We start from the raw sequence: 14269 nt of genomic DNA, 5'->3' as shown, positions 1-14269 counted from the left end.
CAAGCGACACAGAACAATTACCAGGAAACATTTAGATGAAATCATACACCAAAGCATCCAAAATTAGAAGACAAAGATTCAAGTAAATCATCAACATATCATTAAATATCATACAAATAACAGTACTAGAGACTGAACTCTCCAAACTAATGTAAAGCAAATTACTGTTATACAATTTATTTTGTTCACAAAACAACCACATACTAAATTTGGTAATGGTTATTGCGTCATACCAGCATGACGAACATGCAGCCTTCACACGTTTTGTTCCCTTTCAGCTTATACTTTTCGACTGCCTTGTCAAACCACTTCATAGTTTCCAACGGCTAGTTGAATCTCCTCGGATCAGAAACATCTAACACTGCGTAGATGTGCCATGGAGAGAGAACCTGTTGAGTGGTGGGGCACAGGAACATTTTCATCACCACCAGTAGAAAGTACCTCCTGAACTCCATCCTATCTGATTCTGTGGCCATTGGACAACTGTAAACTAAATCCCGAAGCTCGGTTGTTGTCCGTCTATGGAACCTTTTTTGAATGGCCACGTGGGACGGATTACTCTCATCGAGAGCTGGAAATGGATCCCCTACAACATGTTCATGTGTTATGGCATTGTAATATTTACATTCCCAAAGATATTTATGCCAGCACGCATATGAAAGAGTAAGTAATTAAGATATAGGAACTTACCTTGAGACGGAAGGCCGAAGACCTTCCCGATTAGCTCGGCATTGAGGCGAATGTTGCCTATGTCGAGTACAAAAGTTCTCTGCTTTACTTGATACGACTCAGCCAGATGAACCATGATTGCTTGCTTTACAGACCAATTTGGAACACGCCGCAAGAATCTGAATCCAATCTCATCAATCTCCGCAAGCTTCTCAACGGAGTTATTATTAGATAGCGTTCTCATCATGTTATGAATGTAGCTGGGTGAGCATCGGGACTCTAACAATTTCTGTTAATTGTTACACCAACGGTAAGTCACACTTACGATAATATGAATGGTAAACTGTGAATGGTAAAAATCATGTTACCTTTTTCCCCATGTTGGTTGGTTTTGCTGCAAATCAATCCTGCTACGGTGTCACAGAAAATAGCCCCTAAACATTTAACGGAAACTCCTATACAAACATCATATGCAACATCAGAACAGTTCTCAGTTAATACAATATCAAACCAACATTCAAAGTAGTAATTCTAACTACAGAAACATCCATTCGCTAGTTATAGCAATTCAGCAACATCCAACAAAGTGGTTCCTGAAGCTAATCATAGATTACAAAACAAGAATAAACCATTTCAGACCCAATCTCAGTTTGAAAAAAAATCATAATTAGTGTTCTTTTAATTAGCTTGAGTGACTGATATGTCAATATACATATTCGTAACTTATTAAGTACACGTACATATATGGGATTTGAATCCTTGCAAAGAACCATAAGAAACTAAGAAATTTGAAAAATAGTGCTTGGAGTTCAATTTGAAAAAATGAATACCATAAGAAATTTGCAGATGTGGCTATTTCATGTAGAAATGATAGGTGCATATAGATTTAATTTCTACGATAATAATATTTGCAAACAAAAATTAAGCTGTCTTGAACAAATAAAATCATATTTAAGAATATACCCAAACTCAATTAGGGATCAAGAAAAACATATTAAAAAAATTTATTATTACTCGTGTTTCACTTTTGTGAATGTGGCTACAAATATATGCTGCCTTTTATTCTTAATTAATGAGTGATAAAAAAAGATTGTTATATGAAATTTAAATTTAATTAAAGGTACAAAGCAGTAATTAGATTTAAATAGAATAAGAAAGATATATTCTTGAAAGTTACAAAACTCTACAAATATTCAATTATATGTTATACTGTGGATGTGTTTCATTAGAACATTCAGTAGGTTACTATTTGCTACTAATTATGAGGAAGGAAGCAACATTTTGGAAGCAAATTTGGTTACGAATGGAAAGGGGAAGAAGAGCATTCGAGAAAGAGATATAAAAGGGAGAAAAACAAATTTGGTTGCTGGTGGTTTATAAATTCATCTCAAACCCAATTCCAGTTAGAAAATATACCACAATTACCATTGAAGTACCTATCTTGTTCCTAATGAATTTAAAAAAAAAAAAACACTCCTTAACCAAAGATTACAAATAAGCCCATAGCATAAAGCTCCAAGGAAGAAACACCCTTCAACAATAAAACATGTATAAATAAAGACATGGTCTTTAAATATATGTTCCACTTGGTAAAGAACTACATACACCCAAAAAGGGTCAAAAAGTAACAATTACAATAACAACAATAGCACCATTTATGTGTTCTTCATCAGCAAATCATTTTTTGTTGCTGGTGGTTTTTAAATTCATCTCAAACCCGATTCCAAATAGAAATTATATCACAATTATCATTGAAGCACCTATCTTATTCCCAATGAATTTAAAGCAATAAAAACACTCCTTAACCAAATGTTACAAATAATCCCATAGCATAAAGCTCTAAGAAAGAAACACCATTCAACAAGATAACATGTATAAATAAAGAAACGGTCTTTAAATATATGTTCCACTTGGTAAAGAACTACATACACCCAAAAAGGGTCAAAAAGTAACAATTACAAAAACAACAACAGTACAATTCACGTGTTCCTCATCAGCTTCAATTTTTTTTTCCTGGGAAACTAACAAACTCCAACAGCTTTCATATAAAATCTCGTATAAAGGTTGATCAGAAAACCAAAATTTTTTGGATTGGGTTTTAACTATTAAGAATATACCCAAACTCAATTAGGGATCAAGAAAAATATATTTACCTGTGCTCAAACTTCCGAATAACAAGAAAAATGCAGCTAATACTCTTGACAACAACCAGTGATGCACCGAGGTTATATTACCTGATCAAAACCAAGAAAGAAGAAACACCCACTCAATTAAAATTCACCATTACCACTACACAGAAAACTACTTCAAATTCTGTTTTCAAAACATGCATAAGCAATCGGAGAAAACATCTACCATACCTGATAATTGGTGAGACGATCAGAAGATGCTGGGCTGGAAAACTGGAGGAACACCGGCGAATGGCGCAGCTGCAATAGTAGGCTTTCGGTGCGCCGGGTATACCTGCATGCAACCGCAGAGTTCCCGGAGGCGAGGAGGCGCGAGGCGGGCTGAGGCTTCAGCGCGGGGTTGCGGCGGCCGTAGAAGACAGGGAATAGGGTTCAGCAATTTTCCCGGTGGTGTGGCGCGATTGGAGATGTTTTTGAAAGTTTTGGTAAAACGGTGAAAGTAGGGTTTCTGATGAGGGTTATTCTGGTTTACCGTGGGTTAATTTTTGGGATGTTGGAGCCAATTGGGCTTCCGGTTCCAAGCCCAAATACATGTTGGCTGATTCTTGGCTTATAGAGAGTTGGTTCCCTAGCATTATTGGCTAAATAAATATAATTAATGCTAATTGATCTTAATTTTTTTTTGGTTGCCCATGGTATCCCCCAACCCGACAGGCCAAGGACTAATCTGTCGCGGATCGGAGCTCCATTTAAGGGTCTGCCGCTGGCCAATGAGTTGTTGCATGCACAAGGCAGGATTCGAACTCCAACACTTGCTTAAGCGGACGAATGAGCTGACCACTCAACCAACCCAAGTTGGTTGCTAATGGATCTTAATTGATTCTAATTATACTCTAACATCTCCTCTCAAACTCAAGTGGGAGCTAAAGATACCATCTTTAATTTGGATACTAAAGTCTGAAAACGAGTAGGATGATGAGCCTTCGTGAAGATATTAGCAGTCTGATCCAGAGTCCCAACAACTATGAGATGAACAACAACATCAATAAAGAGACGTTGTCAGACAAAGTGACAATCAATCTCAATGTGTTTGTGCGTTTAAAAAAATATCATTATGGGCAATCTGAATAGCACTGCGGTTGTCACAAAAACCATTAGTTGAGGACGACTGAGGAGCACCCAAGTCTTCAAGAAGCCAATGAATCGAAACAATCTCAGCGGTGGTGTCAATGAGAGCACGATAGTCAGCTTCGGTGCTTGATCGAGCAGTGAATATTTGCTTCTTGGCTCGCTAGGAAATGAAAGAGTCACCAAGAAACAAACAATAACTAGTAGTAGAACGATAATTAGCGGGATCCCCAGCCCAATCAGCATCTGAGTACGATTGAAGGGTTAAAGATGAATGGGCAGAAAAATAAAGGCCATGAAATAGAGTGTCTTTGATGTAGAGAACAATTGTCGCATAGTGAGTAGTACAAGGAACTGACAAGAACTGGCTAAGAACATGAACTAGATAGGTAATGTCTGGTCATGTGACAGTCAAGTAGACGAGACCTCTAACTAACTGTCGATAAAGAGTAGGATTATCCAAAACAGTGACATCCATAGGAGTAAACTGAACATTAGGCTCAAGAGGAGTAGACTTAGTGCGACTATCTATAATTTTAGCTCGAGCAAAAAGATTTGAAGCATACTTAGCTTAGGAGATATAGATACCGTCGTCTGAGGATATGACTTCAAGGCCAAGAAAATAACTGAGAGAACTAAGATCTTTTATCTCAAAAGTGTCGTGAAGGGATGCTTTAAGATCAGCGATACCATCAACATCGTCTCTAGTAATGATCATGTCATCAACATACAAAAGTAGAAGAACAACTCTATGTTCACTTTTACGAATAAAGAGAGCATTCGTATGAGGGCTGCAAGTGAAACCAAGATTGCATATAGTGGTACTGAACTTTTCAAACTATTTACGAGGAGCTTGCTTAAAACCATAAAGTGCTTTAAGAAGGAGACAGACTTTGCTAGAAGGACAAGGATATTCCGAGGGTGGTTTCATATAGACCTTCTTTTTCAAATCTCTATTAAAAAATGAATTTTTTACATCCATCTGACAGAGACCATTTTTTAACCTCAGCAATGGCAAGGAGAGTGCGAACAGATGTGAAACGAGCAACATGAGCAACAGTCTCTTCATAATCAATACCATACTCTTGTGTACATAATTGAGCAACCAATCGTACCTTATAAAGGTCAATAGAACTATCAAAGCGAGTCTTAATTTTGTATACTCATCTACTACCCACAACTTCTTGATTAGAATGAGGATTAACCAAGTCCCAAGTGTGTGCTTTTTCAAGTGCCTAAATTTCGTCCTGCATTGTTTGCTGCCAATTTGAATTTGTGGAGGCTTCTCGGAATAACTTAGGTTTATGGTGATGAAGAATAGTAGTGGTGCTAAACTTTTCAAACCATTCATGAGGAGCTTGCTTAAGACCAAAAAGTGCCTCACGAAGGAGACATACTTTGCTAGAAGGATAAGGATATCCCGGGGGTGGTTTCATATAGACCTTCTTTTTCAAATCCCCATTAAGAAATGTATTCTTCACATTCATCTGATAGAGACCATTTTTTAACCACAGGAATGTCAAGGATACCGCGAACCGATGTGAGACGAGTAACATGAGTAACAGTCTCTCTTCATAATCAATACCATACTCTTGCATACATTCTTTAGCAACCAATTGTGCCTTATAACAGTCAATAGAACCATCAGAGTGAGTGTTGATCCTGTTTACTCATCTACTACCCATAACCTCTTGATCAGAAGAAGGATCAACCAAGTCCTAAGTGTGTGCTTTTGCCTGGATTTCTTCCTGCATTACTTGATGCCAATTTGAATTTGTGGAGGCTTCTCGGAATAACTTAGGTTCATAGTGATGAAGAATAGTAGAAAAATAATGATAATAAAAAAGATGAGGAGGTTGTCTTCTTACCCTAGAAGAACGAGTGGAGGGAGGAGGCATGACAGCAGGAGTAGTCCTATCTGGAATCATTGGAAAATGGAAAAAGTAAAAGCGTAGGAGGATCAAGTGGTTAACTTGAGATAGAACTTGTAGTATCATCAATAGAATAAAGATCAACATTAGGGTTAGTAAAAAATGGTGACTGAGTAGAAGGAATGGACTCAAAAGAGGAGAAACTAGAGAACATGTGATGCTCCTAGAATACAACATGATGAGATATACAAATAAGTTGAGAAATAGGATCCCAACAACGATAATCCTTGTATTCAGTGCTGTAGCCGAGAAAACAACACATGCGACTCCAAGGTTCAAGTTTATTATGTTCATGAGGCTGAAGAAGGACAAAACAGACACAACCAAAAATACGAAGAGAGCGGTAATCTAGAGAAATACGATAAAGACGCTCAAAGGGAGTAGTGCTACCAAGGACAGAAGAAGGGAGTCTATTGATAACATGAATAACAGTGAGAACAGCTTCACCCCAAATTCGTTCAGGGCACGAAGAAGAAATAAGCATTGTACGAAGAGAGTCAAGAATGTAACAGTATTTGCGTTTAGCTCTTCCATTTTGTTACGAGGTACCAGGACAAGAAAACTCAGATAAAGTGCCCTATTCAGGGAGAAAATTAAAGAGTTTAGAGTCACGATATTCCATAACATTATCATATCGGAAGATTTTAATGACCTTGGAAAACTGAGTTTTAATCATAGTGGTAAAATTAATATAAAGTTAAGGCAGCTCATGATGATTAGTTATCAAATAAACCCAAGTAAAACATGAATAATCAACAACAAATACTACAAAGTATCGATCCCCTAATATAGAAGTAGTGAGAGTGAGGCTCCAAACATCTGAGTGAATAAGATCAAAAGGAGAGCAAGCAATAGATGAATTATTATGAAAAGATAAAGCTAGTTATTTTGCAGTTTGACAAGAAATACAATTAAAAGACTCATTATTAACTTGACCTAAAACACTTGTAGACATAAGAGGACGCAATTTTTCTACAGAGCTGTGGGCAAGGCGGCGATGCCACAAGTGAAGTGTAGATGGAGAAAAAATAGCACAGAGATTTGACGTAGAAGGAACATGAAGATTCTCGAGCTCAAACAATCTTCCGACCTTACATCCAGTCCCGATAATCTATCCCGTCTGACGATCCTGTACATGACAACCAAAAATAGAAAAATTGATATCAAAATCGAGATCAACAAGTTGACCAACAGAGATAAAATTACAGTTTAATTTTGGAATAAAATAAGTATCAGGGAGATTAAGATTTGACTGTGAAATAAAATCCTTTATATGTCACATGCAAGAGGGAACCATCAACAATATTAACAGAAGGTGCATTTGTAGTGGTAAACAAAGATGAGAAAAGATGACGCAAAGAAAATGTGTGATTAAAGCAACTAGAATCAAAATACTATTTACAATTACCTGGAGGAGTAGAAAGAGCAGCAGAGGCATTACCAGAAAAGGAGAGAAATTACTTAAAAAGAGACTCAATATCGGATGGAAAGACAGAAGATGGGTTCGGAGAAGCAAAGTTGGTAGATTTAGTAGCAGTAGCAGTAGAAGCATGCACATTATTAGAGTAGTTGGGACGAGATTGATTCTTGTTCTGATTTGAATGTGGTGGGCGAAGTAGTAATCAAGTGTCTCAAGAGCTTGCAATAATGACAGAACAGTTTTAGATAATTGGAGCTAATATGACCTTTCTGTTTACATTTTTTATATTCAATAAAAGGACAATTTGAAAAGAGGTACCCAAAATGGTTACAGTTTTGAGAAAATTTATCCTTTCTATCGGTAGAAGTAAAGACAGTTTCACTCTTAGAGCGAGTCAAGCCCAGGCGTGTTTCTTCAGACTTAAGACAAGGAAGCGCATCTTCAAGGCTAGCCAAAGGATTCCGATGAAGAGAGAAGGTCTAACCGGCTCGAAGTCATCAGTAAGAGCCATGAGGAACTGTGTGAGATGAGTTTGGTTGCGATAATCCTCATATGCCTTAGCATCAGTTATATCTTTAATAACAGGCTCATATGAGGTCAATTGATCCCAAATAATTTTCATCTGAGCAAAAAAATCAAAGACTGCTTGTCCATGTTCTTGCTTAAGACTATGAAGCTCCTTTAGCAATTAGTACTGATGAGAGAGGTAAGAAATAGTGTAGCGTTTTGCCAAAAGATCCCATGTCTCTTTAGCAGTTTCAAAATGCCCAAACTGTAAATGAATACCTGGAGTAGAAGTGTTGCAAAATCAAGTAATAATTAGTAATTTTTACTATCCTAATCTTCTAAATTTTGTTGCAAAGTATTGTTCACCTTCCTTCTTGGATTTGGAGGTCCCATCTTTTGATTTGTTAGTCACAGTTAGCTTAACAAGATAAAACTAGTAACATAGTTCCCAAAATTTGCGCTCTTTAAGAAATTCTTTCATAGCTTAACCCAATGAGCATAGTTGGAGCCATTGAAGATAAGAGGATTAGGCTGAAAAACATCTGATTTTTTCTTAACAGTAGATACAAAGAAAGAAAACTACAAGATTATAGCAAAAATCGAGAAAACGGAGGGTAAAATCGTAAAGAGCTCACCAAAAATCTTAGGATGGGTCCTACTATGTGCCATGTCAGTGCCACTTCAACAACCATGCCAGTAGACACGTGGCAATGTCTAAATGGAAAGGGAAGACACATCAACGCTGAGTCAGCGAGGGTTGACATGCGGGTCAACGAAACGGTCCGGGTCGGGTCGAGTGGCGAGTTGATATGTGGATCTGTGGAGAGGCACTACTCCGTGACACGTGTACGATTCTGGACCGTTAATTGTGGATGGTGATTAAGGGTGCTGGGTGCGTTAGAGGAAAAATAGGGAAAACAGGGAGTGAAGGTCGCAGCGGTGCATCGACAGTCTCCGACGACGAGGTTGGATTCGTTGGATTTAGAACGACGAGACGAAGACGATGGTGCAGCCGTCGACAAAATACAGCGTCGGGAAAGGATCGAAAACAAGAGCAAAAAACACTACGGGAAGAGGAAAATATAAATGGCTCTGAATGAATCTCCATGGAAAAAAGATCTAAACTCTTGATATCATGTTAGATACAAGAGAATAATCCGAAGAAAGTGTTTTTGTGTATTATTCAATATATGATCAATGATACAATATACAAGGTGTATATAAGTGCTAAAGGAATCAAAACAATAAAAGTGTAATATCTTACAATAAATATACATATATGCTAAATAAATATAATTAATACTAACTGATCTTAATTGATCCTAATTATACTCTAACAATTATAATAATAATTATAACTAGTTAAATTGAAAAAATAATATATAAAAAATATATATAATTATTTTATTAATAAAATATAATATAACATGATATGTGTTGTTTTTTATTTATTTAATATTAATGGTACTAATTTGAATATAGTTATCAATCTTTTATTAATTTATTTTGTTCAGTAAGTTAAACATAATATGTACTGTGAAAATAAATCATTGAGTAACATTTTAATAAACAATCAAATATTTATATGTTATCTTACTTTAAAAAAAATTGGTCACCAGAAAAATAAATAATAAAATTAACTCAAGACGAATAAATATAAATAATACATCTACAATATGTTGTAAAAATAATAGTTTAGTTTGTTATTATCAAATACTACTATAGTATATAAAGCTCTTTTCTTAATTTATATAGTTTGAGAAGGAGTTACATTTTACATAACCATGATACTACATTTGAACAAAATAAATTAACAAATCAACCTTAGAAAATCAATCATTTAGAGTAATAATAATTAAAAAATATTTAATTATAACTTAAAAACTAAGCTTTGTCTAAATTTTTTAATTTCTTTTAAATCAGCATTGATTATCAGCACAAAATTATATAGTGTATTTAAAATTTTCATTTTTTCTTGTATAATAAAAACAAAAATATTAATAGTACACTTTTAAAAAAAGCAAAATTTATCAATCTATTTTTAACCATATGTTAATGCAATGTAGGGTAGTTTGGATTGGTTTTTAAAAAAATACTTATTTTTTCATCTTTTTAAAAAATATCTTTTTTTAACATATAAAAATTATTTTATATTTAGATAAACTTTTTAAAAGAGTTTTTAAGTATTAAAAATATTTTTTGTTTTTACTTTTTTTAAAAGCAAAATATTATTAGCTTTTAGAAAAAATAGATAATTATTTTTTTAATAAAAATATTTAAAAAAAAAACGTATCCAAATAAGTTTCAAATTGAATAAAAGTACTTTATTTTTTTGTTTTTAAATATTTTTCACCCAAAAAAGTCAATTCGAACCAACATTTAGTATGCTTACCACTGCTTTTGCTAAATTTTGCAAATTGAAGAATAACAATATATTCAAATGTTTAATTATCTATGATAAATAATAAGAAAAAATATTTACATTTCTTAAAAAATATTTTGCATGAATGTGCAGTTTGAAAATATATTTCATTTAACTTTTTAACCACAAAATCTGTAATGACATGAATATTTTTTATCAATTTATTTTCAAACATTTTTGTCAAGTAACATTTTATTAAACAATGAATCTTATCGCATGGCAAAACAAATATTAGTTGTTAACATTTATAAAGTCAACGAAGCATCATTTGAAAACTTATGACAAATTTTTCTCTTTTTACAATACTCAATGTGCAGATGTTAATGTTACTTTAAGATATATAGTATGGTAACTCTTCAGCAACAATCCTTCAACGTAAATAACAATGACACAACCAAAAACAATAAACTAAGATGAGTATAAAGTAAGATGCAAAAAATAAGAAGCATAGGAGTATGAGAAGGAAAAATGTAAGTTAATTAGGAATCAAGGAATATTAGAATTATTCCCTTTCAAATAGGGAATTGACTCCACTGTGTTCTCTTTTGTATTTAATAAACTTTCTAATCATAATGATGTAACAAACTTTTTCTCTTTTCACTATTAGATTTATTCCCGTGCTTTGCATACCCGTCCACATGTGGTAGTCTCGCATTCATAATGGTGGTTTTCTGTCCTTTTTGTTATTGGGTTGCACCACTTCTATTAGATTTGGTTCAGACTCATCCAGTTCTCTTGCTAGATTCGGCCCCATGTTGGTATCACCCGCAAACCGACGGTCAAACAGAGATTGTGAATCGTACCATTGAGCAGTATCTTCGAGTTTTCACTCATGCATATCCCTCTTGCTGGACTAACTACCCGCATTGGATTGAATATTGCTGTAATAATTCTTATCACTCCTCCATTGAGATGCCTCCTCACGGTTAGCCCGCAAGAGTGAAGGAGTAATGGCTGATTGAGTTGCAGTAAAGACTTGAAATTGTGGGGCCACCTCCCCTTCTTCCAACTGAGAGAGAGCATCAACACTTTTATTAAATTTTTCCAGTCTATACACAATCTTGAATTCATAACCCAAAAATTTTGAGAGGCAATACTATTGCTCTGAGATGAGTATCACCTGTGTCATGAGTTTCCGGAGCCCTTTATGATCTGTTTTAATGAGGAATTTCTGTCTTAGAAGATAGTAACGCCATTAGCCACCGCTCGTGTCACAGCATAGAGCTCCTGGACATAAGCTGAGGCTTGAGATAAGCGTTGGCCAAGTTTCTTGCTGAAATAAGCAACCAGATGCCCTTCTTGTATGAGAACCGCTCCCATGCATGTGTTGGAGGCATTAATTTCCATGACAAACAACTTAGAAAAAATCGGAGAGTGTCAAAATCGGTGTTCTCATCATGATATCCTTTGAGTCCGAGATCGCGTGATCAGCTGCCACAGTCCAATGAAACCCATTCTTCTTAAGGAGCTCGGTTAATGGATAAGCAAGTTATGCATAGTTAGCTACAAATTTTTTGTAATACACAGTAAGGCCAAGAAAACCCTACAACTATTTCAGTATTTTAGGCAATGATCATAATAGTATCGCTTTAATCTTTGAGGATGTCCTCTCTGAAAATAACATGCACCAAGTATTCCACCTGTGGCTGCACAAACAAACACTTGGAGCTTTTGGCGTAAAATTGGCTTTCCTTTAACACCCGTAAAGCAATAGTTGCATGATGCTAGTGGTCTTCCCAGTTGCTATTGTAGATTAGGATCTCATAAAAAAAAGCGCAATAAATTTTTGCAAGCATGGTTGGAAGATTCGATTCATGGCCACTTGGAATGTAGACGACGCATCGGTGAGTCCAAATGGCATAACTACAAATTCATAGTGGCCCAAATGCGTTCTAAACACCGTATTTTCAATGTCTTCTTCCCGCATCCGAATTTAATGGTATCCACTTCTCAAATCAATCTTGGAAAAATATTGGACTCCGTGTAATTCATCTAAGATCTCTTCAATTGTTGGGATAGAAAATTTATCCTTCACTGTTATGGCATTGAGTGCACGATAATCAACACAAAAGTGCCATGTCCCATCCTATTTATTAACTAGCAGAACCAGATTGGAAAAGGAACTCTAGCTTTCATGAATCACACCTAGTTGTTGCATTTCTACCACCAATATTTCCATCTCTTCTTTTGGAATCGTGAGTATTTGTATGGTCGAACACTAATCGATGCGGCACCCAGTTGGAGATAGATTACATGGTCCACTACCCTACTAGGGGGAAGTTCCTTAGGTTTAGCAAAAACCTCGACAAAATTGGAGAGGAGTTTTTCGATGTCTTCATCCTCAACTATTGTCTCAGTTCCTACAGCCACACAAATCGTATCGAGTTGGAACATAGAAGCCACAACATTGCTACTGTTGAGTTTCTTTAACTCCCGGTAATTCAGCCCTACCTCCCTCAGCAAACTCTCCTCTCTAAAAATGATCCTCTCTCCATCCACTTTGAATTTCATAAATAATTTCAAGTAATTAATCTAGATAGTGCCTAGACACATCAGCCAATGCACTCCTAACACAATATCAGTCCCCCTTTAAATATAACATATATGCATCCATCAAGAATAAATGACCCCTTGTACCACCAATAGTAAATCTTGGCATTTAGCCTCACACATAATTGAATCATCATCTCCCACCATTACCTAAAGAGTCAGTGTTGGCGTGAACGGCAGCTATAACTTCTTCACCACATAACGCTTGACAAAATTGTGGGTGCTTCCCCCATCAATTAGTATCATCAAAGATTTGTTATGGTGGGTGCCTTTGACACACAGGGTCTTCGAGTGGAACTCACCCCTCAGCGCATTGAGGCTAATCCACGAGTGTTGCTCTTCTTGTTCCTCCTCATTCTTCTCCATGTCGGAGTCTGCATTGCCGTTGTCTGCCTGGGGTCCTCCCACTGAAATAGCTCCCGCAACTCTTCCGAACCTACTAACAATTGGTACGTGACCTTGCAACAGTGACTGGGACTGTACTTCTCATTACAATAGTAATAGTCTTTTGTCCTGTTGGGCCTTAATATCGGCGCTGAAAATTTTCTTGAATGGTGGAGGAAAGGTTGGGGTCATGCATTTGGTAATGTTTCTAGAATGGGTGAAATTAGACTAGGAGTTGCGTTTTGCTAGGGAAGGTTAAGGGTTCGGTTCAAGGCAAAGTGGGTGGGGAAGTTGAAGAGGGTTGTGGATCGGGTTCCACTAGTGCGGGTTTGGACTGTGATAGTAGCATTTTTTTGCTCATGCATCTTAGCAATTGAAACAGCCTATACATAAGAATTGGGTCTGGCCAAGAGTAACTCACACTTTATTGTATCCTGAAGTCTAGCCACAAACAAAGAGACAAACCAATCCTCGCTCAGCCCTGAAACATGGTTCGTCAGTTCTTCAAACACCATTTGATACTCTTCCACCGTCCTTGCTTGCCTCAGCTCTTTGATCACCGTTCTGGGGTCATAGAAGATACTCTTCCCAGATCGAAGAATCAAGGCGTCTAAGAAACTCTCCTATGTATACTTAATATTGTTGTTAAATCCCCAGCGATACCATATGTATGTCGCGCCAACAAGGTGAAACGAGAGCACTCGAATCCTTTGCTCCTCGAGAATGTCAAAAGTGGCAAAGTATTGGCATGCCCTAAAACACCCAATCTTCTACTCCATTACATTCGAACATTTGCAAGTCGACGACCTTCACCTTCATCCTGCGAAGCCATGTGGACTCTCCAACCCTGCTTCCTAGCCCAAGGCTAGCTCTGTCACCATGATAATCACAATCCTCAACCTTTGATTTCAGTTTCAAGTTGTCGTGCAGTAGATTCTCAATAGATCGTAAGGATGAATCCATTGTGGTGAGCTGTAGGTGCATCTCTACGATCCGTTCATTCACCTCCACTAGCCCCTTACTTAAGGTAGTGAACTCCTATTTGTTGGACAAGGTAAGTTCCTCCAACTGGTTAAGGCGAATTCCATCTGCCATCCCTCCGATGGTCTCTCAATGAAAGCACCAATTG

The 14269-nt window shown here is 36.5% G+C and overlaps 1 protein-coding gene across 1 annotated transcript; it reads right to left on the bottom strand.

Annotated features, from left to right (window-relative positions):
• Positions 1-326: 326 nt before the first annotated feature.
• On the bottom strand, positions 327-1049 carry LOC107646705 (uncharacterized). The gene is made up of 3 exons (XM_021104303.2): positions 1038-1049; positions 691-958; positions 327-586 (listed from the first exon to the last, which is right to left on the bottom strand). The coding sequence occupies exons 1-3, from the start codon at positions 1047-1049 to the stop codon at positions 327-329; spliced, it is 540 nt and encodes a 179-aa protein (XP_020959962.1).
• Between the last annotated feature and the right edge of the window lie 13220 nt (positions 1050-14269).

This window comes from Arachis ipaensis, chromosome B6 (assembly GCF_059453495.1).
Source record: "Arachis ipaensis isolate K30076 ecotype BB chromosome B6, ASM5945349v1, whole genome shotgun sequence".
NCBI classification, from domain to species: Eukaryota; Viridiplantae; Streptophyta; class Magnoliopsida; order Fabales; family Fabaceae; genus Arachis; species Arachis ipaensis.
The sequence above is the reverse complement of the archived record's forward strand: the minus strand, read 5'-3'. Positions and strand labels throughout refer to the sequence as shown.

Coding starts and splice junctions, on each gene's coding strand:
- LOC107646705 (XM_021104303.2), bottom strand. Junction 587..690: donor CTTCGGCCTTCCGTCTCAAG/GTAAGTTCCTAT, acceptor AACATGTTGTAG/GGGATCCATTTCCAGCTCTC.